We start from the raw sequence: 21,513 nt of genomic DNA on the forward strand, positions 1-21,513 counted from the left end.
CTTATTGGCCGAAATTGTTAGAATAAAAACAATTGTGCAATTTGTATTACTACTTCGCAATTCATTTTTCAATTTTTTATGTAATTTTTACATATTGAGAGTTTGATGATGAGTTACCTACCCTGAGTAAAGATATACAGAATGCATAGATAAACGAGTTCTATCAGCGCTTTACTCTATTCAATGTAATTAGCTGCCTACAAAACTCCTGCTCGTTTTGGAAGATTCAACACCTACAGAAATGATTGTTGGTAGGTTTTAGTAAAAAAAGCTTTTCCTGTAGTTAAAAAGAGTTGGCCTGTAGCTGACAAATTCAGTCTATGCAACACTACTCATTTTTTGTGACCATACCACGAAAGAGGAAAATCTACTGATAGAACTGTAGGAAGGTATCCATTATAGTCTCATAGCAGACCGTGATCTACAGCTATTGTTTTTTTTTCAGTTTAGTACCTCTAGGTTGATCCAACATTGGATAAATAAAAGATTTCATCGATATAAAAATATCACTTACAGCAGTGTCCCAACATTAATGATCTTGAACAGTGTTAAAAATGCTAACAAACATCTATTTCTTGTGGAACACTTCATATAAAAACTCCAGCAATCTCAATGTTTCCATTAGCTTCCTCATTCAGTAGACATGCTGTTGCAAGTATGGAACCAATGTATTAAAATTTTATTAATAAATGTAGATATATTAAAGTTGTTAAACAGATGCGCATAAAAATGATATACAAAACAAGATAAAATATGCAATACAACAAAGCTTTGTAACAGAGCAGAATGTTGAAACTTTGTAAGGTATCAACTGGGTGTCTGTAGTTTTCTCCTCATGGGTTCAGGGAAAACTTCTATCAAAGCAGTTTCCTCTATCATTGAGACATTTCTAAAAAATGCAATTGCACATGATACATCATTATAGACTGAGTCCCTACTCCTGTAAAAGACTGTACAAGCACACTAAACTCAATAAAACTACTTCTGCTGTATCTATTTTGACACGAAACCGAGGCTCTTGCCATAAACTACGCATAAAGGCTGGTTCAGGCTATATCGCCGTATGACTATGTTTTTCTTTCGGCGTTCATCTTCGATTATATGAACCTTAAACCTATGGGATTGACGACGCAACACGCATACGTCGGAAAAGTTTTGCAGCTGTCAAACTTTCCCGATATTTCACCGAGCATCGACAACTGCCTGTACAACGCGAACCATTTTAGCGATAGTAATTCACGGCTGCTTCTAGCGTATTTATGTATTTCAGTTTATGATAGTCATTGCGAGAATAGTATTTGATTCCAGCATGCGAATACGAAGAAGTTCCTTCACTAAAATTGAACAAAATGAGACCAATACGTCACAGAGTCTTTGCTGATGCAAACACGAATGTGCTTGCTGTGATAGTGTGAACATCGTTATCATTGATGATCACCGAAGTATTGTGGCATCAACGCTGAGATATGGCAATATAGTGTGAACCAGAATTTACCAAAGACTGTGATTCAACAACCCACCTCATGTAGCATTTGCTTGTTTGCACAAGTTCGTTATAGAGCAGGTACTGAGGCTTGCACTGGAACAGAGCAGAAGATGGATGGATGCTGACCGTCTTACTACCGATGACGAGCTTGTATTGATTGTTAACCTGCAGTTCTGCAATGCTCTGGAAGTAACCAGCCAACAGGGTCTTCCTAATCACCTGTGTGAGTAAAGTAAAATACTGGAACACAGGCTAATAGCCATATATGTATATTATTAAATCTCATTGTCTGTCTGTTAGTCTGCATAAACACTTTGCATTTCCACATTTTTTTGCCCAAACTCATCTAAACTTCACACACACACAGGCCTGTACTCGATGCCTTCCACAATGTCACTAATAACTGTTGGGTGTCAAACTCTATTTAGTGCCTGCGAACTAACCCCTTAAACATTTACCTGCTGACTATCTGATTGATAATCAAAGAAACCCTTAGCATGACTAGGCTTGCTGGCTAGCTTTCATACCAAATACGCCGCAAGCACCGGCGACAGCACCACAAGGCTATCAGCGGTGAAATGTGAATCTACATGCCGAGAATCGCTGGCGGTCAACGTAAGAGTTCAGCGCTGTTAAACTCTCACGAAGAGCCGTGGGCAAAACATTCCCGAAATGATCTGTATAAGCGAAGGGTGGCATTTTCGAAATGGCATGGCGAGCGAACATTTTTTATGTGATTATTAGCGATGCAGCTTTATGTGAACAGAAGCCGCCGAGCCCAGCGTCGCAAGCGGTTTGCTGCACAAGATTACCGTCGGAGTCTCGCAATCGATATGGGAACCAGGCTTTAGACTAAATATCTGAAGACGCATTCTACCAATGTCATTACAACAACACATTACACATTGCCGCTATTTAAACTCGTCTGAACGATTGATCCCGCTGTATCACATCAAATCAGCTAAAAGTGGTGAGTTTGCTCATCCAGGAAGTCATGTCTAGCGGCGAGTTTCCTACCCCACACACTTAGCTCCGCCCACCAGTCTTAGCCTAATCATTCAGCATCGGCTCTCATTCAGGTTTGTTTTGATTGATGACTATCAACTTTGACAGTATGCTCTCACCCTTCCCATCATCAGGCAGGTTATCAATAGCCCCAGACATACGACTCACTCAGTCATAACACTAGTCTTCGGTCTACTAAAACCTTTAATTAAGTTCACAAGCACTTTATATAGAAATTCTTTATCTAAATGGCAAGCCTTTTAGGAAACGAGCAAAGTTCACAAGCAAATATTCTAGTCAAAACAGTCTAGACTATGATGACGAATAACCATTGTTGCACATTGTTAAACGATATAGAGAGCTATGTGCACATAATTCGCCGTGCAAAATTGTAAACTTTCCATCGTGCATCTTCATTTTGCTTAAGAAAATAAGTGATAACTGCTGCCAATAAGCAAACCAATAAAACTAAAGTCATTGCGGTGCGGGAACCCATTTTTACTCATAACAATATGAAATGTTCACTTATGCTGACACCCGTTGACTCTTGCGATGAAAAGCTGACTAGCTGAACTTACATTAGTCGGAGCTGCGGAAGAACATGGTGAAACGAGATCATTTTGAGCGGACAACTCCTTAAGTTGCTTCCTTACATCCATGGCTGACTTGAGATTTCTTTGATTTAAGAAGTTCCTTGAACACCACTCCTGTAAGTAATATGTTTATTGCTATTGTGTCAGACAGGGAACTGCTGTGACCTTGAGATTCAAAATCCTAAAAGATCTACGGGGGGTCAGGAAGGGCAAATGCTCTTATAGGGCTCTATATAAATGTCTCTAAATGCAGCTAACATGAAGTGTGTGAAATCATCATCCCTAAAGCAATTAAGACAGGAATAAATATGATATAAATAATAACTGTTATATTTATATGAGACAGACAGACAGAGTACTACTATATTAGATCAAGTCCTGCCTCAATAAAGCCCAACTATCTTAGACAAGACACTATAATTTTACATGAAGCACTACTGCATTAGAAAAGGCACTACTGTGGTATGACCTGACTACATTAGACAAAGGATTACTACATTAGATAATACACTACTGTATTTGATAAATCACTACCTTGGAGCCACCGGAGCCCTTGTATGATCTATAGACATTGAGTAATGTCAAGTGGTCACCCTCAGAGTGCAGAAACTTTCTGTGGGCGTCTTGACACTCTTGTTGCTGTAAGAGATGAGTGAAATAAAGGAACAATTAACAACAGGAAAAAGGGAAATTCAAAAAGTGATTTGTGAGCTAAATTTGTTGAATTTTAAATACAAAAACTCATTTAGAGAGAGAAACGTGAACTTAGATTTTTATGTTGATTTCAATGAGGAAAACGGTTCTTTGCAAACAGTTTAAAAGAGATGAAGTTAGATATAATTGTAGGCTGGTAGTCATAATCCTTTCACTTATGACTTGTCCCGGTCCCCTTATCCCTCCCCCTCCCGTGTGAAAAGTGAAAATTTATGAAATAGAAACAAATAAAGTCACTTTTTCATTAATCGTAAGTGTCATTCTCTTTTCTTAAGTTAATCAGTTAGTTTTGAGGGTCGATGATGTTTAAGAGGCGTAACAAGTGTGTTGCACATTTGCACTTTACAAAACATAGATAAATAACGATGTACTACGATCGCCGGCATAATGATGTTTGCGGAATATCTCACTGGCTATAAGAGAGATTTATGTATTTTAGTAGTTGATATAATTTTTTTTCGAATTTTCAAACTTTTAATATTTTTACCCAGCAATATACTGAAGTCACTCAAGCTGAACTATGAATTACCAAAGGTATATTGAGTGATACCACCTAAAACATTACCGGATGTAGTAAGACTTAGGAGGACATGGGTTCGATGCCTACCTTACTACGAGTTGATATAAAAGCTGTGTCAACTGATAACATGGATATAATAGACAGGATCTCCTCCCTGTAAACAAACATCCATCAATGAAACAAGAAAGAGATGTTCCCATGACAGTTGATCCTAAGAAAAGTATTCCTTCTGATCACATCACCTTATCATCCATATTCCTATATTAAATGTACTATAGCTTCTAACAGTAATTCCTATATTTACAGTCATATCAATTCAGTACACAACATCTTCTCTAAAGACTGATAAAGTTATTTAAATAATAAGTAATATCACTCTAAGTTTATATAAATTCAGCCAGAATGATACATTTTTAGAATCAAAATGTTTTACCTAAAATATAATACTTTCAAGACATCTATGTTTATAGAAATATCATGCTATGTAGTAACATGATCTATGAGCTTTAAAATATACATGTATACCTAATAAAATTATTAACTATAGAGTTATTTTCTCACATAACACAACAAAGTGTGCATAACTCCCATTTAGAGCATTGTCATACAGGAACAGACAATGGAGATCCTGAAATCTTAAAATGGTAGAAATGCTGTACATGTCAAATGAAGTAATTAATAAAAATAACATATTCCTAGAAACAAATGTATTTCTGAACCAAAGAAATAGCCTTAGAGACATACAAGCAGCCATTGGTATGAGCAGATATGAGGGCTTTGGACATGCGAGGGTCGAGAGGGAAAGCAGACATCTTCCGACCAAGAGGAGTGATATTCTGGGAGTCGTCTATCGCTCCGAGTAGCTCCAGCGTTTGTACTGCACTTTCTACAGACTACAAACACAGGGAATACTCAAATACAAACGCATGGCAGGTCAAAAAATACTGTTGACAACATATTGAGCAGTAAGGAATACATTTCTAAAGTATTTCGGAATGATTGAAATTTGACTCAGGTTGAGCAGATCTTTTCCCTACCTTTTTTGTATGTAAAAGTACCTTTTTTGTAAGGTCTCCCTGGGTGTATCCAAGGGATGTTTATGCAAAAACTAGCAGCCTGAACAACTTCCTCTAAACTTTGAAAACTTTGTCTAATAGGTGAATTTGCACCAAATTTTAGTAGATTTTATCAGAAAATACCGGTATTTTTCTATCATTTGCGATTGTTTATGATGTTTGAGGAGATCTGACTGCTAGGATGTTTTAAGATTAAAAGTGATAATACTTGATAAAAACTCTCATAAAACTCTCATAATGAGAGTATGTTAATAATGTCACTAGTTGTTATCGTTGCTATAGCAACTTGTGGCACAATGCGTCTCTATTCTGTCGGCCTGTTTGCAACTGTAAACGTCATAATCGCACTTTTGCTTAATCTGAGCATTTCAATTGCGATCAAGTTTTGTCGATTTTAATCTTGAAACATCCTAGCAGTCAGATCACCTTAAGCATCAAAAATAATTGCAAATGATAGCAAAATACCAGTATTTTCTGATAAGATCTACTGAAATTTTGTGTAAGTTCATTTTAATAAATGAAAAAAATTCAATTGAACCGCAGTACATGCAATCAAACAGTTATCTCTCTTACCAAGCACTAAACCACTCGAGTACTTACCTCATTCGTAGGTTTATCCATAAAATCGAAACTTTTTATATCATCGACTCCTAGAGCAAAAAGTTGTAAAATAACGCTTGCCAGGTTGGAGCTGTAAAACAAAGAGGTGAATCGATTTGCATAGGATTATCAGAAGATACAACTTTTCCACTTAAAAAACGAATTAATCATTCTGAATGAAAATAACATTTTCAGACTGCATGACAATGGATGGCATTTTTGACAATGAGCGATGATGAACAGGAGCCTACGATTCATCACCATCCATCATGTCAAAGATTTAAATGTACCAGAACCTTCGTTTTATAAACATTAAATATAATTGCAAAAGTTCTACACAAATAAACTGAAGAATATTTCCATCGGCAACTCGTCATCAGAAGTGGAATGGTTGCGCTTGGGGATGAGAGAAAGCAGCATCAAATCGAGTTACTGATTCTAGATTCTCTCTCACTGTTGTATGTACCATAACATCGCAATAGCTTTTTTTTGTTGTTGAAAGTATGAGGTAAATTTGAAAAAAAAATTTCTGTTCGAAATTGCCAAAATAGTAATAGCAAAGGTTTATGATGGTATAATAATGATCAATAATACTTGTTAATGTGCTGGATGCCTTTAAATAATGACCAAACCAGCATATTTTAACCTCAGATAATCTACTTATATTTACGGCACTGTAAAACTTGGCATACAAAGTTAATCCATTTTGATACTCGCTTCATATGTCGAAACGGTCCTATATTGAAACAAATCTATATATATATTTCTCAAAGTATGTCTTTATGTCGTCTGTCTGCATTCTGGCTATAGCTATTAAAATTTTGGAATAAATATCCTTACCGAAGAGGATTTGATCTCAGATCCTGCTGTTCACCAGTCTAACACCCTACCCAGTAGGCCACAGAGATTGAGTTGTTAGCTTGCCAATATAAGTCACTATATGGGAGCACATACCCAACAGCTATACATACCACACAAGGGGATTGCATAAGTGATTGCCATTAGTTAGCTTACTAAAATTTTCTATTGGCAATCTGCCAGGCTAATAGCAAGTGGCAGGCAACTCTCATTACTTATAATTGTTTATAAGCTGATTTTAATACCCAGGCGACGCCGGGTAGCACAGCTAATATTCTTATAAAAAACACATTGCATTTGGTTTAATTTGTTTCAAAGTTCACAAAACAATGATGAACACTTTAGATAATTATATGTTGCATAAAAATGCATTAAATAAAACTACTAGCCAAATAGCTGATGTTGCACGGGTATTAAAAAACAGCTTACAAACAGTTGCACGTAATATAGTTGCCTGCCATTTGCCATTGGCCTGGCACATTGCCAATGGCTAATTTGAGTAAGCTAGTATCCGTATCGCTAAACTTACTAACTAATAAGAACTGTGAGAGCAAGCATTAGCGAGGCTGCGTGTAATGCAGGGTTGCGATGCGTATTTAAACCCTAATAGTGACTCATATCGCCCAGTGAATTCATTGCATCTTGTGTAGCCTAATGGTTCAGCATCTTGTCTTGAGAATGGAAGGTTTTCAGATCAAATCTTGTGCGATACGGATGGTCATTGTTAGATTTTAATCGATATAATTGAACAGACCTACTTTGAGATTTATAGATGTAAAGAAACTAAACTCAACACAAAGTTTTCAGTAAAGAGGCTGTTCGTGTTACTCTACCATAGGAACAAAAGAGCAGAAGTTGCGGGCTCGACAATTCATGGATGTTGCGGCAAAGTGAGTGACAGAAATATGCAATGTAACTCATGTTAACTTACAATATATAAAACTGAAATTAATTCAACCTATATTTTTTTTAAAATGTTTCATTTTCAATATTTACCGGCTACTTTACTTTCACTTACAAACTGTAATGTTATAGAATTTTTTAACATCCTATGTTTGGAATTACCCAAATCATCCAGATACACAAATTCATATCAAGTTGAGGTTTATCTAAATGTGTATTTACCCCTTTATTCTCACGCAATAACAAGAGTAGACACTAGGCCAGGTTATAATAGATTACAGAATGCATTAATGATAAACTTACACAAAATGTTAGTAGATTTTATCAGAATGTATCTGTATTTTTCTATCATTTGTGATTGTTTTTGATGTTTGAAGTGATCTGATTGCCAGGATATTTCAAGATTAAAATTGACAAAACTTGATCGCTGTTAAAAACGCTAAGATAAAACGATTATGATGTCTATAGTTGCAAAGAGACCAACAGAATAGAGACGCATAATAGATTTCTCTGGAACTTGATGGCCGATATCAACTATAGCAATCGTAGCAGCTAGCGAAATCATTTTGCGCATATTTTACTTCTGAGCATTTTAACCGCGACCAAATTTTTTCTATTTAAATCTTGAAACATTCTGACAGTCACACCACTTCAAACATTAAAAAAAATCACATATGATAGGAAAATGCTGATAATTTTTGATAAAATCCACTAAAATGTTGTGTAAGTTCATCTGGAGGTTATACAAAGGATTAATATGAAAACAAATGACAAACAGATGAGACAACTATTGTATCTAATATAAGCTAACATGAGTCATACCGTAGGATTTCAGGAATTGTGTTCTCTCTGAATGCATCAAACTCAACCTCTGTATAAAGTCGATAGCAACTGCCTGAAGAGATCCTGCCAGCTCGACCCAGTCGTTGCCAAGCCTGAGCTTTGGAGATGCGTGAAACCTTCAGTACGTCGAGCCCGCTGTGGGCATTGTACGACCTGCGAAACAACAATGTGACCTTGTCATCTACCATCTGAACTTTTGCGTACAGAAAGTAACAATTGTCACAATCTTGTCCGCATGTTGCAAAACAAAGTAGCCAAAGGTGAAATTTTGTATTGTCCTGACTTGGAAAAAATAAAAAACAACTATAATGAAAAATAATTACCATCTCTATTATAATATGAGCTGAACAAAGTTTGAAGTCAGACAAAGTTAGAAAAAAGATTGCACCGCACGGTTATCGAACCAAGATATTCGGATTACGAGCACTCTAGCAACTGCACTACTCCACCACCTTGCTGCTTTTAGAATACTTGTGCTGATACTTATTACCCCTGGTGACCTCTGACAGTTCACAGGACTACCAGGAGACTAGTTATGTATAATTGGCATTAAATTCCAGAATATTTAAGAAAAAAGTTGTTGAAACATCATAAAATCTCTGAAATGAAATTCAAATTTAACTGTTTATTTGCCGCTAAAATGTTGAGCTATTTTTTCTCAGTTTTCATATTTCAAAGACCAAATATCGTTAAAAGCTACTATTATGACTAACCACTACTCTTCCAACTTGCAGTTTTATTATTTTAAAAAAACAATTTAACAATGAAACTTGGAGCACTATAGAAGAGCCAAAAAACTCAGAGCAGAGGGAGACAACTGCTAATTAAAGACAGGTTTATGCTGCAGTTTAAGATTAGTGTTGTCATTGTTAGTTTTGAAGTATATTTTAAACAGAAATTTATATATTGATACGTTGATGACTTGATGTATGTATTATGTTTAATTATATTGGTAGAAAATGAACAAGCTGGCAATTAAAGATTGATGATATAAAATATATGAATTACATTACATACCAGCATGCATTACAGAAATGGATGCAAAAGGAAACAGCACAGTCATCTAAAATAGGCAGAAATGCAGTCTCTGCCTCTGAGCGGACAGAGACTCACAAGGACTAGCTAAAAATAGAGCCGACACTCTCTAAGCTGTCTCGTAGCATTCACAAACAAAGTAACTTACTTGGACTTGACCATACCAGAGTCTATGACATGCTGGATGCCGGCAATCGTCACAGAAGTCTCGGCGATATTTGTCGCAACTATACACTTTCTACATTTCTACAAGCAGATGATCGTATCTTTTGCGATTCTAGATGAGGTAATCACTTATGACAAACAGTCCAGTATAGCCTAGCCTGTCTTGACAAACTTTGTTTTGGCAGAGTTGTTCCCCCGTCGAGCGGGCGAGCAACACAACAGCTTGTCGCAAGACGTACTGCACCTGATGCATCAGCTGCACTTATAGGGAGTTTTTCTCTTCCGTCTATGCGGCTTTGTTGCGATGTTATGTCGGTCATTCCATTGGTAATCATAACGGATTTCACGCAAAAATTTATGTAGAAAAAAAAACAAGATTACAACGTTTAACCAAAGACCAGTTTTTGTGATAAACTTTAGTAGAACCTGAGAACTTAGGCAACAACAGCGACTAAACATGTCGTTATTTGTGCGCTCAGTCAGTTTAATTTCAATTTTTGTATCAGTCAGTTTTATTTGTTTTTATGGATTTTATTTTCAATTTATTTTATTTTTAAATTTTACTAACGATTACAACAGAGACTGGTCTTTGGTTAAACGTTGTAATCTTACTTTTGCTACATAAATTTTTGCATGAAATTCGTTATGATTACCAATGGAGCGACCGACATAACATCGCAACCAAGCCGCATATATGGAAGAGAACAACTCCCTATAAGTGCAGCTGATGCATCAGGTGCAGTACTTTTTGTGACAAGCTGTTGTGTTGCTCGCCCGCTCGACAGGGGAACAACTCCGCAAAAACAACAGTTTGTCAAGACAAGCTAAGTATAGCCATACCTCGACAGGGGTACGACTTAAGGTGGCAATCTCACAGATATAGGACCATGGGTGAGTTTCATCACTAAAATTATTTTTATGTTGGATTTAAATTTTTTGCCAGCCTCTTTCTTTTCACTCTAACGTTTCAAGACACTTTGAATGTTGAAAATCACCTTGTGCCTTTTGCATGACGAATTTTTTGCAAAAATTGCAGGACGAGGTGATTCTAAGGTATTTGAGTTCATCCTAGCTAGCTTGAGCGCCTACACAAAGGTGTGTTGCTTAAGATTCTAAGACGCTTAAGGCTTGAGAAACTTTTTTATAAACTGCCATAACAAGTAAACACTTTTGATCACTTAATACCGCAATACAAGGTCAAAACCTTTTAAAGGTAAAGAGAAAAAGCAGTCACAAATTCCTCACATATAGACAGACCTTGAACATTCAGTTCAACAACTAACAAATCCTACACATAAATATCGCTCTATTTCCATAATTCGTTATACAATCTCTGAGAAGAGGGAAAACGTTTATTGAAGAGTTATCCTACCTCAAAAGTGGAGTTGACCACACACAGAACAATACAGTAATACTTCAACTTACGAGTGCTCCAACGTACGAGAAACTTGAGATACGAGCCAGCTTTCAAGCAAGTTTTAGCACTAACATACGAGCCATGTTTGAGATACGAGCACTTGAGTCAGTTGCCAAGTATGCCGGAGGTGTTTTATGAGAACAGCATCACTATGTATTTTTCAACTGCTCAGGGGTTATACTGTTGTACCGTGTTTTGGTGCACGATTTTCTGTGCAGAATTATGTGAATTAAAAGTACTGTGCGTAGACCGAAAGTTTGCCAGTAAAATGAAAGATATTACAAAGAAAAAGCAAATGATTACAGTCGATATTAAACGGAAAAATATTGAAAAATATGCGAAATGTGTATGCGTGATTCAGCTAGCTCGGCAATATGACATAAATACATTCATAATTATCAAACAGAAGGATTATATTCAGGGCATTTAGTTCGCAAAAGGACTAACCATAGTTTCTAAACGGTGCAGCGATCTTCACGGCCGCTGATGGCATTGGACAAACAATTGGCCGGTGACAGCGTAACTGAAACGATGCTATGTGAAAAGGCCGGCGCTATCTATCCAAACTGTTTAATAGACATTCGGACAAGTTGGCTAGTGGTCGTGCGTTAACCATTTGTGGCGACACCTGTGTTCGTCCTAATCGCAACATGTTGCAAGGGCGACAAAGGCAAACGTCCTTAGATAGGTTTATCTTAAAACGGCCGGCTAGTCGTGAAAGCGAAAAAAAAGGAAAAATTTCTCGCTAACTAGCGAGAAATTTCAAACTATGAACGCCGAAGAAACTTTAATTACGTTTAGTTGAAAATGAGAGTTTGCTTTTTGGTTTGCTTGTAAGTTTGTCTTTTAACACTTTCATAAAATCCAAATTTACCAAAGTCACCTGTTGTAACGAAGGATAACTTATATCTCCCTCCCTTGCAAATGCGAGCGTTAACTGCTATTGTATGTATTTAATTTTACATTTTAATTAATCACATTTCCTTGCATTGTTTTTTATTTGTTGCTTTTTGAAAGCATGTACTACGTAAAGACAATAACCAACATGTTCGTTCTGTTATAATATCTTGTTTAGAGTGTTTTATTTGCTTTTTTTAGAGTATGGAAACCAATTAATATATATTTAATTGTTCTATATATAAATGAATTGCACCAACATGCGAGTAAATTGACATACGAGCTCAGTCTCGGAACGCATTAAGCTCGTAAGTTGAAGTATGACTGTACAAACATGTTTATTGAAGAATTATCCTACCTTAGAAGTAGAGTTGAACACACACAGAACGATACAAACACGTTCAATGAGGAGTTATCCTACCTCGAGAGTGGAGTTGAACGAGCATAGAACAAGACAAATATGTTTAATGAGGAGTTACCCTACCTCAGAAGTGAAGTACAACACACGTGGATCAATACAAACATGTTTAATGAGGAGTAACCCTACCTCGGGATTAGACTTGAACACGCACAGGACTATATAAAAATGTTTAATGTGGAGTAATCCTACCTCGGGAGTAGAGTTGAACACACGCAGCTGTGCCTCACTCGCCAACTTTGAGTACATGGGGTAAACTAGTAGTTTAGGACCAGCTTGCTCCTGCGATACTTCTCGTAGCGTCTTCACAACAGCCTCTATCTCTTCCTCTCCAGTCAGAAAAATGAGAATATCCTCTCTGAGATGAAAATACATTCTTACGTCCATGATTGCGAAGAGAAACTTTTTAAGCAATTAAAAATTATGACGCATGATTATCATACGCATATGATTGCGTATGCATAGGCATAGTGTAGAAGAAAGTACAAGTACAATATCTGCTAGTCCCCACAATATTGCCATTTTTGGGATTGTCTTCTCAGCGATTATTCGTCGACTATGTGTGCCGTAAACCTATGACATCGTTGACACAACACGGATAAGTCAAGAAAGATTACAGCTGTCAAACTTTGCTGATAGTTGGCCGAGCATCCACGATAGCCTGGGCTTTATGTACCATTTCGGTGATGATTATTGGTTGTCACGGATTGTTTGATCGATATTTTCCCTCACAACAGTTGCTGCGGGACTAGTATTCCATCATTTCCACGACCGCATTGTACAATGTGAACGCTATACTGTGGACTATTAGCTGATGTAGACACATCTGGGTTTGTGATCATGTGAACATTGTTATTGCAGACGATCACCGAAGTATTGAATGATTAACACCGACATACTGTGATATAGTGTAAACAAGACTTTAGGCACTTAAGACATAGACACGGAGAGTACTGCATCAGAGATATTGTACTCACCCTAAATCTCTAGTTCTGTGTATCTGAAGAGCTGTCACCATGGATGAATATACGTAATCAGGCTGGGATTCTCCTGTATAGAAGCACTGTAAGTATATCAACATAGAGTGACCAACATAGAGTGACCAACACACATTAAATCTATTATAAGCCTTTGAAACAATTCTAATAACAACAAAATAAAATCTATGTTGAAAAAAAGTCGATTCACATTGGTTTCGATGGTCAAAAACTATCCACCATTTAAATCCTTCATTCTGATTGGTCAAATATTGAATTATATATACATGTATATATTACTTTATTCGCAATAATTTCATTTCAAACAGAAATTCTTTCCAAATTGTGCCATACGAAAATCATAAAAAAACCAAAAAGGGAACACTGAGACAATAAAATTAAACGGTTTGACATATAGTGTTTAAAATACTTTGCTCTGTTAAGAGAACGGATATTACCAGTAGGTGAAATATTGTTAAAGGCGATAATATTTTCAAAATAATTATTAAATATATGTAATTTATTCAAAGCACGTAAACTGAAAAGAGTTGAAAATCTGTAACTATCTGACTATCACTAACTAACTGTAAAAACAAGGAAACAAATCAAGCTATAATTTTACTTTTTGTCGGGAAAAAAGTTTAAGAGCAGAACAATTTTTGAAAAGATCTCAAGCCAATAAAACAACAACTTTATTTGTATAAAAAGCCATATACCCTCGCTAGCAATAACAAATACTACTTATGTGTTGATATCATAAGAGCTAAAATAAAAAACAACAACTTCATGACAATATCAATAATAATACTCCAACCTCTGCTGAAAGCAGACGATGCATAAAGTTTTATATCTTGTTGTTGCTCAAGAAGTTAAACAGACCCGCTAAGGGAATAGTAAAAAACCATTTGTCTTCTTCTTTTGTTGGCAGAACTTAAGAGAGCCAAAGCAGATTGATTTGCATTCTTAATTAAGCAGAGAGAAGAATATGAGGCTGGTCACCCTTCCTATCACCATCGCTACCCTTATTAGGAACTGAACCCCAACCAGCTGTTCACGTAACAGTAGCTCTAGAGAGCTAAGACACGGCAGCTCCTCACTTTTAACCACTAGTAAATTTTGAACATTCTGCGAGCGCTAATAGTGGTTGTACAATGGAATACGAATGATGCAGGAAGCAGACAACTACAATAATATTGTAGCAATTTTACCTCGACTTCAAAACTCCTGCCTTCCAAATACAGAACATCAGCTTGGAAATATCGAGAGAACTGGTCAGCATCCATAGTGGCCGACATGACAACAATCTAAATAAGGAGGCAACATTTGAATATTTTTAAAAAGGGGTAGACATAATGACCTGGATTGCAAGTTAGTAATGATGAAAAAATATGATATAATATGCTGTCACATCTAAGCAGTAGATGACACGATAAATACAAAAATAAATGCACAGCTGATGATGCCAATCTTCTATAATATAGAAGACTGGCTTGAGAAATATATATATATATTATATATTCAAATATATATTTCTCAGAGTTTGTCGTCGTTTATCTAGCCATGAAGAATCCGTATCGCGAAAGATTTGATCTCGAAACCACTCTGCACTATGGCGCAACGTCACTAACGCTGCCTCTCGCGGCTCTTATTAGTAAGTTTAGCAATACTAGCTTACTCAAATTAGTCATTGGCAATGTGCCAGGCTAATAGCCAGTGGCAGGCAACTACATTACCTGCCACTTTTTATAAGCTGTTTTTTAATACCTGTGCAAACTGCAACACCAGGTAGCACAGCTAGTGTAATTATAATTACATGTATGTTGTTATTCCACCCAATTCCTTGGGTACTAATTATCAAGGTAGTGAATCTACCATATGCGACTATCTATAAAATAATATCATACTGCTATTTTAATAGCTTGAAAGTCAGCAAAGTTTAATATCAGCAGAATTTTTGTTTCATTTCTAGCAAACCTATTTAAATACTGGTATCGGGTATATGTAATATATGTGACTATATCAAACAGCTGTAGTTGCTATAGCAACACACTACTGATGTTACAACAATATACCTGTGAGTATATGCTGCTCTAGAACCCATTGCTTATATAGAACTGAGTGAACAACTCTATGATACAGACTGGTGTAATTGAACTAACATTGAGAAGACAACTTCAAAATTAAATGTGTGTACTACTCAAATCCCACACTAAACAGCATTATTACATTAAATATTCTGGGCAATATTACAGTCTTCTAAAAAACCTGCTGAAAATGTGATTTAACCAGCTGGTCTTGTCCATATGAATACTTTATTTTGCCGAGGCGCGCATCTACTCCAGCCTCCCCCTATTTTCACACGAGTACAAACTAATCTTCAATATATAAATTTATATTAATTAAGTAGAACTTTAGCATCATATACGTAGATATGAATTTATGAAATTTATGAAACACTCCACAAACATTCTACTGCATTTTCAGTTATATTAGAAGTCAGCCCTGAAAGCATTAGAGATAAACTTAACATTTCAGTAGATTTTATCAGAAAGTATCGGTATTTTTCTATCATTTGCGGTTGTTTTTGTTGTTTGAGGTGATCTGACTGCCAGGATGTTTCAAGATTAAAATCGACAAAACGTTAACAGGATTAAAACGCTCAGATCTATCGAAAGTACGATTACAATGTCTATGGTTGCAAAGAGACTGTCAGAATCGAGACACGCAATGCTGCAACTTGAACGAAATATTCGATATCAACAGTAAAAACTAGTGACGTCACCTTTCTTTTCTGAATGTAGCAACTGTGATTAAGTTTTATTTATTTCAATCTTGAAACATCCTGGCAGTCAGACCTCCTCAAACATTAAAAATATCACAAATAATAGAAAAATACTAATAGTTTCTGACAAAATCTAACAAAATTATGTGAAGGTTTGTCTTTAAAAGCGTGTCCACCAACACCCAATAGCTGTGTTGTGATTGGATGCCATGCTTAACTCATTCGCACCCGACTAATTTCTAGGCGATTAGCCCCAGATACCGCTAATTTTTCAGGAAGTTGCTGTAATTCAAATTACTACTACAGGAGACAGACTTGAGATAATTTACTCATTCAAATTTTACAAGAACCAGCCAAGTCTGTTCTTTCAAATTATATTATATTAATATAGACAACTCATATCTCTTTTATGTAAATTCGTGCCTCAAAGAAGGTAGTTTCAGGAAATCTCCAACTTTGAAAAAAATTGTCATTTGATGAAACAAAGTTAGATTTGCACCATAAAAGTTGCAAAATATACAAAGTTTGACTGAAATTACTTTTTTGCATAGTTTTTACACACATTGCATAGTTGTGAGTATTATTGATACATATGCAGTTAGTCATGGACAAGAAAACCATGAAACTCTAACTTTTCCTCACGAGTATCATCCTTCAAACAAAAGCATAGCAAATCTATATGCCATTATAACTCAAATAAAACGTCATGAAAATGTTTCAAATAATAAAAATATGTTCAACAACTCTGTTCTTGACTTTTCAGAATTCATAGACAGCTCTAAGAATCAATATGATCCTATCGAAACTGAAGGATAACGTTAGTCTGACTGCGGCTGGCAGCCTGAAGATTGCATTTTTATTCAAGCATAACGATTCAATTTGGCAAAATTAAAAGTTGATAAAAACTTTGAAACATTAAAAATAATGTTTTAATTTAATTTATGCAGTCTTTCAATGTCTTACCACTTCTGAATCTGCATATTTACTTCTCGAGTTGAAAAAAACTTATCGCGAACGATAGAATTTCGAGTCGGCATGGTGATTTCCGGTTTTGGCAGATATTGAGATGGGTGTACTAATTTGGTTATAACTTTTGCCAGGGACGTCATAGAGGCGTGATTTAAAGTTTCTCTGATTGGCCAGAAATTTTTCTTTCTAACTAATCAGAAACTAATTTTGATAATTTGAAAATAACGATGCAAGGAGTCGGTAGACTTCAGACGCGAGTTAACTCGCGTTGGGTGCTTAGCAACGTTATAAATAGGCGAGTTAACTCGCGCGAATGAATTAAAGGTGTTCATACTAAGCTGTACTCTAGACCGTTTAGTATGTATAGCAAATAGATCATTAGTAACTAGCAGAACTCACCTTCAAGGGAGGCCTTTGGTCAGCTTTCCTTCTAGCCTGAGCTCTCTTGCATATGCCGAAAAGTACATCGGTATGAAGTGTTCTCTCGTGTGCCTCATCAAGAATCACAAAACTGTATCTCTTCAACATCGGGTCTAACACCGACTCTCTTAACAGCATGCCTACAATCGCACAAATGTGTTTGGTCTTTCGATAAACACCATATCCTTCGTCGTATACAATTTTTTACAGATTTAAAAGGCTTTAAAAAGAAGTGAAGGCCTAAACATTTTATAAAACTGTTTAGTGAGAAGACAAATTTCTTTCAACTACGAGTTATTTTCTCCTGAAATATTTTAATTTTTGGCATAGGTCATATTAACTAACATGATATGAAGAATTTGCATAAAAGGTCTGAAAATTATTTTGAAAACATCATTGCCAGGTGCTTAACAATCTTCCAACTAAAATCGGTTTCTCTTAGTAGAAAAAGATATTTTAAACACTATTTGTCTAACTATTTATTTGATTTTAATGACTAAATGTTGCCTTTTTTGTTTTATGATTGATGCATGGCCGAATTTGAAAAAGATTTCTGTTTGCAATGAAATTATAGCCAATAAAGTAATACATATGTACCTCCGTATGAGCAGTGTCACTGGCTGAAAGTAAACAGAGTTAGTCGTTAGAGTTGATCATTTCCTAGACTAACCACAAGTTTATTGCTCTGGACGAAGCATAAACACTGCTTTTTTTTTTAAATACTTTGGTAGAGCTTTGTTTAAGATATTCTATCATTAGTAACAAAGACATCTTATCACACATGTAAATTTTATAAATGTCATAATTCCACTCAATCCTCTGGGTACTAATTATCTAGGTAGTAAGTCTACCATGTGCACCTATAAAAACATTATTATACTGCTATTTTAATAGCTTGAAAGTCTGCAAAGTTTAATATCAGCATAATTTTTATTTCGTTTTTAGTAAGCCTATTTAAATATAGCACAAAGCGCATAAAAGATCCCCTTTTTTAGCTGCACAAAAATGTAGTAGCAGTTTATTCGAAATGCTTTATAAATTATCAATAAAATTGAAATCATTCAATTGTTATTCTGTGTTATGTCATTCTGCTGTTATGAAGTATTGCACAGTCAGCAATTAAAGTGCAGATATGTCAGCATTTCAACATGTCATTGCACAGGGCAGTCTGAGGAAGGCCAATCTATAATTGGCTCTACCTTAAATCTAAAAAAGAAAAAGTTATTACTGTATAAAATTGCTAAATTCCTTGTGTGTCCCCTTTAAAACTTTTAGAAACAGATGCACGTATGTACATATGGACATACCTATGTACATGCAAGCTTTATACAACTTACACTATATATCACTTATGTTATAGAACTTACCATCAGTCATATATTTGATCTTTGTCTGTGGATTCGTGCAGTCATCAAACCTCACACAGTAACCTGTCTAAAACATTAAACGGTACGAATTGGCCACGCCCCCCTCAAATACTAACTTATTAAACTTATGCTAAAGAAAGAATCTTTTAAGCAACGCCAGTGACAGTGAGTGGTGTCTTACACTAACTATATATTGTCAGGGTGAATGATAATTTTACAAACCAGACTGCCGAGCTCAGTTCTCATTTCCTGTGCTACTCTGGTAGCTATAGTAATGGCAGCCACTCTTCGAGGCTGTGTACAAGCTATCATCAGCCCCTTGTTCAACTGCGCTTGATAAATATACTAAAATAGAACACAAACAATTAAGGGGGGATAATAGGCTTATGACTCACCTCTATTGGCAGCAGCAAGTAAAAATTTGTCAACCAAAAAACATTAACAAAACAAGTAATAAACTCGTGGTTGCTTGAAGTTGACCATCAATTTTTTTAAATTGATGCTAATTAATTTTTAATACCATCAATAATGTTTAAAATAATGGGTGTTTTCATACACAGTATTTTTTTCTGGTTTACTTATTACTGGGTGACTCTTACAAAGTTTTTCAACATTTTTGACAATTTTTGCATATGATGCAACAAGAAAGCAAGACCTATGGGCAGGCATTAATGTGACATTGTTGGTCGCTAAGGCAACAATGGTCGCTAAGGCTGTTTCCATAGAACAAAGATGGCACATTGCACAAGTGATTCACTTCCAAACAGCAACACTGAATCCCAACAGAACGAAAGGGACATACTGGTTTCACGACAGCATTGCAGCGTCATAGTGGGGATGTACCACTATGCTATCACTGTATAGGAGTTTAGCAACTATACAAACCAAAATTTATTGTATTCTGAAAGCTTGAGATGCTTCTTTTTACAACTAAATGCTTGTGTAACTTGACTCCAGATTGAAATGAGTTCATGTGTTTTAGCGGGTAGTAAGATTTTCTCGAATTATCTTTACCAACTACACAATTATGAGGGTTGTCTATGCATCAGCTGTGTCAAGCATAGACTCGGTTTAGGTAGATAAGTAAGCCAACACATATGTTGAGGAAAACTGATATAAGACAGCTGAAATTATCGCTACACAGACCAACAGCACAGTATCACACAAACTTTAGATAAACAAAAGCTATATATACTAAAAGTGGGCCAATACACAAGTTTGCGTCAACTGATGCTCAGGTTCACATGAAATGATATTACTTTTGTAAGATGTTACACAGACACAAGATATAATTCTTAAACTAATATCTATCCTACATAGCTTTTTTCTGAGTTCATTAGCTTTTCTGAAAACATGTCCCTTAGCACTGCCTCAATCTGCTTTATTATCCAGCACAACAATTAATTCAATAGGCCAGAATAACTTTCAATGTAGCTGCCAACTGATATAGCTATTATATCTAGACAGCAATATACTTGTTTTACGCCGTTGTCTTATCTTACTGTTGGCGTTTATAGGGGCATAGTTTTCACAATATTATATCTATGACTCAATATTAGTTGAAAAGTCATGCAACTAGAATATTCATAGCCTTATATACAAAGGTGACAACTAAAGAAGCATAATGAAGGCAAAAAACGTATAACTATAAGGTATTACTGTAAACTAACCTGAGGTACTTGTGTTGTCTTGCCACATCCTGTTTCTCCAATTAAAATGACGTTTGTACGATTATTTAACTCCTTTACTAATCGTTTTCTAGCAGAGTATATGGGAAGCCCTTTTCTCTGTTTATCAATAACATCATCAGGTTGCATTATTGGCTGAGAAACGTATAAATATTGTACCGCAAGCGCAAGATCGTTATAGCATATTATGCTCCATGCTTGAAAACGTCCTTGACACGTAGCGCATGTTTAAATTATTTAGCGTCATTGCATAGAAGTAAATGGCAATAGAGCGATGTATAATGACTGTCACAAGTCTTCCAAAAAGTCGGCAATGACAAAAATTCACTTCATTATTTGCCAACGAATACATGTAGGATAGTTTTTCATATACTAGTACCATGATAGGTGACGACAACTCGACAAGGCCAGATAAGTTACGTACATACTATGTACAACCCTGTAAAATGACCCAAAGAACCGAACTCAAATTGTTATCCTTTGAGTTTTCGAAGCTGCAATACAGTTCTCAGTTCCTAGCTTATTTTTCCTAATCTAGATGTACAATGTAAATCTTACAAAGACATCGTCTTGTATAGCATATGCTAAAATTCTAAATTCAAACTTTGAAAAGCAAAGACTGTACTAAAAATTATAAGTTGCAGACAATATTAGGCCGTAGCAGATTTTTAAGAGCTTTTGTCGCTGCGTTCACACAAAATAGGCAAAGGTGGACAAAAGCAAATCTCGTTTGCAAAGACATGGATGTAACAGAATATACTTGCATTCGGTAGTTTGAGG

The 21,513-nt window shown here is 35.8% G+C and overlaps 1 protein-coding gene across 1 annotated transcript; it reads right to left on the reverse strand.

Annotated features, from left to right (window-relative positions):
- Positions 1-699: 699 nt before the first annotated feature.
- Positions 700-20,928, reverse strand: LOC137403628 (ATP-dependent RNA helicase DHX33-like). The gene is made up of 16 exons (XM_068089605.1): positions 20,716-20,928; positions 19,268-19,390; positions 19,046-19,112; positions 17,658-17,818; positions 14,716-14,811; positions 13,508-13,593; positions 12,723-12,888; positions 9,782-9,879; positions 8,578-8,751; positions 5,995-6,085; positions 5,063-5,211; positions 4,406-4,472; positions 3,619-3,723; positions 3,070-3,198; positions 1,521-1,705; positions 700-889 (listed from the first exon to the last, which is right to left on the reverse strand). The coding sequence occupies exons 1-16, from the start codon at positions 20,860-20,862 to the stop codon at positions 808-810; spliced, it is 1,926 nt and encodes a 641-aa protein (XP_067945706.1). The 5' UTR covers positions 20,863-20,928; the 3' UTR covers positions 700-807.
- Between the last annotated feature and the right edge of the window lie 585 nt (positions 20,929-21,513).

Source organism: Watersipora subatra, chromosome 9 (assembly GCF_963576615.1).
Source record: "Watersipora subatra chromosome 9, tzWatSuba1.1, whole genome shotgun sequence".
NCBI lineage: Eukaryota > Metazoa > Bryozoa > Gymnolaemata > Cheilostomatida > Watersiporidae > Watersipora > Watersipora subatra.